The 2,500-nt window shown below is 35.6% G+C and overlaps 1 protein-coding gene across 1 annotated transcript; it reads left to right on the forward strand.

The window, feature by feature from the left end:
* Positions 1-356: 356 nt before the first annotated feature.
* On the forward strand, positions 357-1,636 carry LOC119569014. Its single transcript, XM_037917375.1, has 3 exons — positions 357-386; positions 668-812; positions 1,305-1,636. The coding sequence occupies exons 1-3, from the start codon at positions 368-370 to the stop codon at positions 1,549-1,551; spliced, it is 411 nt and encodes a 136-aa protein (XP_037773303.1). The 5' UTR covers positions 357-367; the 3' UTR covers positions 1,552-1,636.
* The last annotated feature ends 864 nt before the right edge of the window (positions 1,637-2,500 follow it).

The raw sequence follows: 2,500 nt of genomic DNA on the forward strand, positions 1-2,500 counted from the left end.
ATATATATATATATAATATGTATATATTATATATATAATATTAAACTAACCAGACTTACAAAGAGAAGGCACATAGGTATCTGCTAATTTTCATGGGAAACTACATTCTCCTTAAATTTTTTCAAAAAAATCTATCTGCGCAATAATTTGAGATACATTTACCTTCTTGGATTAGTGTTTCAAATGGGGATTTCCAGGAGTCTAAATTTCGAGATTACTTCTGCCTGTTGCAGACCGCCCTCATTGTGTTCGATATGTATAACATCTCACTTTCATATCATTAGGGGAGCAGCAGCAGCCAAAGCATGGTGGCAAGAGGTTCACCTAAGTCTGCCACAACCCTTCAGGAGTGATCTCGAGTCTCTCCATGAAAATCAGTGCCCTGTGTTAGTACCTGTGATTTTCATTGATTTGGAATCCATGCAGGCCTCAGGTGCAGGGAAATCAAGGCAGATGTAAAAGTCAGGTTGTTTGGGGAAGTTCATTGCACACTGAACCAATTCCAGCTTTAAATATTTTTTTTACTTAGGAGTCTCCTTTCTACCTTTCAGTTTTATTAAGTTAGGCTTGCATTAAAAGATGTGTATATTGTGCCTGTTAAATGTACATGTACGTAATGTCAGACAGTACAATATATATACATTTTTTTTTCTATATATATTTGCAGATATTCATGTCATGCCAGAAGTTGATCCCTCAACCTTACAGCCATTCACACTGTCCAAAGTTTCATCCTTAGTGCTGTCCAGTCTCCAGGACGGCTCGGTATCATGGGCAGTTCGGGTCATGGAAGCACTCCACCTTAAAACCTGGTGAGTTATAGATCTGATTGGTACTTGATACAGTGGTTTATTATGTGTGTATTATGATAGGTGTATTCTGTTGTATGAATGGGAAAACACACTACCATCTTAGTAGTATAAACAAAACTGGTTGATTATAAGGTGACAATAAACTTTTTAGGAAGTGGCATGCCAGTAGATTGCATGTCTAAGCTGCATGCATTAGAAAGTGTGAAAGTGTATCATGTGGAGGTGAAGAGAGACCAATCCTTAGCTTCGACCCATGTCATTTTTGTATATTGTTTTCTCTCTCTCACTCTCTTTTTTTAATTAAAGCTTTTCTTTTACATAGTTCTCTTGTTCACCAAGTTATTTTGCATAAATAAGAAGAAATTTTTAAAAGTCAAAACACTGAGAACTAAGCCAATGGTTCCCCTTTGTGTTTAAACATATTACGTAATCTTGCCTTATATTTTAATGTTGCCAAACTCTCATCCTTTTCACTCTCTTTCTCACCACCAGCTGCAGGTACCTATTTCTGCCACAGGTGAATCTGAGTGAGGCTGGATACGTGGAGCTGTTAAGATCTATCCAAGTGAAGTGGCATATTGTGGCCCCAGCCTGCTGGCCCCAACGCATAAGATCAGCCAACCTGCAGAATATTACGTTAGAGAGATTGAAGTGTGACTTAATCCTGTACGTTCTTAGCTTGTCTTTGTGGAGTGTATTGTATTTTTTTTTTTTTTTTTTAATCAACTTTTATGAATAAGAATTTTATATTTTCATGTCCTCCACTTTATCTCTTTTTAAATGTTTCCAAGTAACATCTTGATTTCATTACTCTTTCAGTTGTATGTTTGTTTGTTTTCTTTCTGACATCTCATCTCATGAAAACCTTTTCTTCTTTTTCTCTTTCTTTCCCACATTTTCTTCCTTTCTTTCTTTTTTTCCCTTTCTCTCATTTCTTTTCTGTCTTCTTTTCATTTCTTTTTGTTTCATTTAGTTTTACCTTTTTTCTTTCTTGTCTCTTATCTCTTTTCCTTTTAATTTTATTTGCTTTTCCTTTTAATTAGTTTTTTTTCTTTCTTTCTTTTTCTTTTTTTCTTTTCTTTTTCTTTTTTTACATCATTCCTTCTTCATCCCCTGACAATGACTCTTTTTCATATTGTAAAGTACTTTGTAACTGTTATTTCCACCTTTGTTGCTTTCTTCCACATTTTTTATTTATGGAGGGAAAAAAATGATAATTTTGTTAGAGAATAGAGATTCTGTGGAGTGCTTTCCATGACCCGAACTGCCCATGATACCGGCCCGTCCTGGAGACTGGACAGACGAAGGATGAAACTTTGGACAGTGTGGAATGGCTGTACGGTTTTGAGGGATCAAACTTCTGCGCATGACATGAATATCTGCAAATATCATATAGGAAAAAAAAATGTATATATATTGTACTGTCTGACTTAGGAAAACTTACATGTACATTTAACAGGCATACATATACACTCTTTTAATGGCAAGCCTAAACTTAATAAACTGAAAGGTATAAAGAGACTCCTAAGTAAAAAAAATATTTAAAGCTGGAATTGGTTCAGTGTGCATGAACTTCCCCAAACAACCTGACTTTTACATCTGCCTTGATTTCCCCACCTGAGGCCCTGCATGGATTCCAAATCAATGAAAATCACAGGTACTACACAGGGCACTGATTTTTCATGGAG

The sequence above is a fragment of the Penaeus monodon genome, unplaced genomic scaffold, assembly GCF_015228065.2.
Source record: "Penaeus monodon isolate SGIC_2016 unplaced genomic scaffold, NSTDA_Pmon_1 PmonScaffold_12123, whole genome shotgun sequence".
NCBI classification, from domain to species: Eukaryota; Metazoa; Arthropoda; class Malacostraca; order Decapoda; family Penaeidae; genus Penaeus; species Penaeus monodon.

What these genes read in the sequence shown, in the direction of transcription:
- LOC119569014 (XM_037917375.1), top strand. An exon ending in GCACTCCACCTTAAAACCTG is followed by an intron (nt 813 to 1,304) that starts GTGAGTTATAGA and finishes TCTCACCACCAG; the next exon opens with CTGCAGGTACCTATTTCTGC.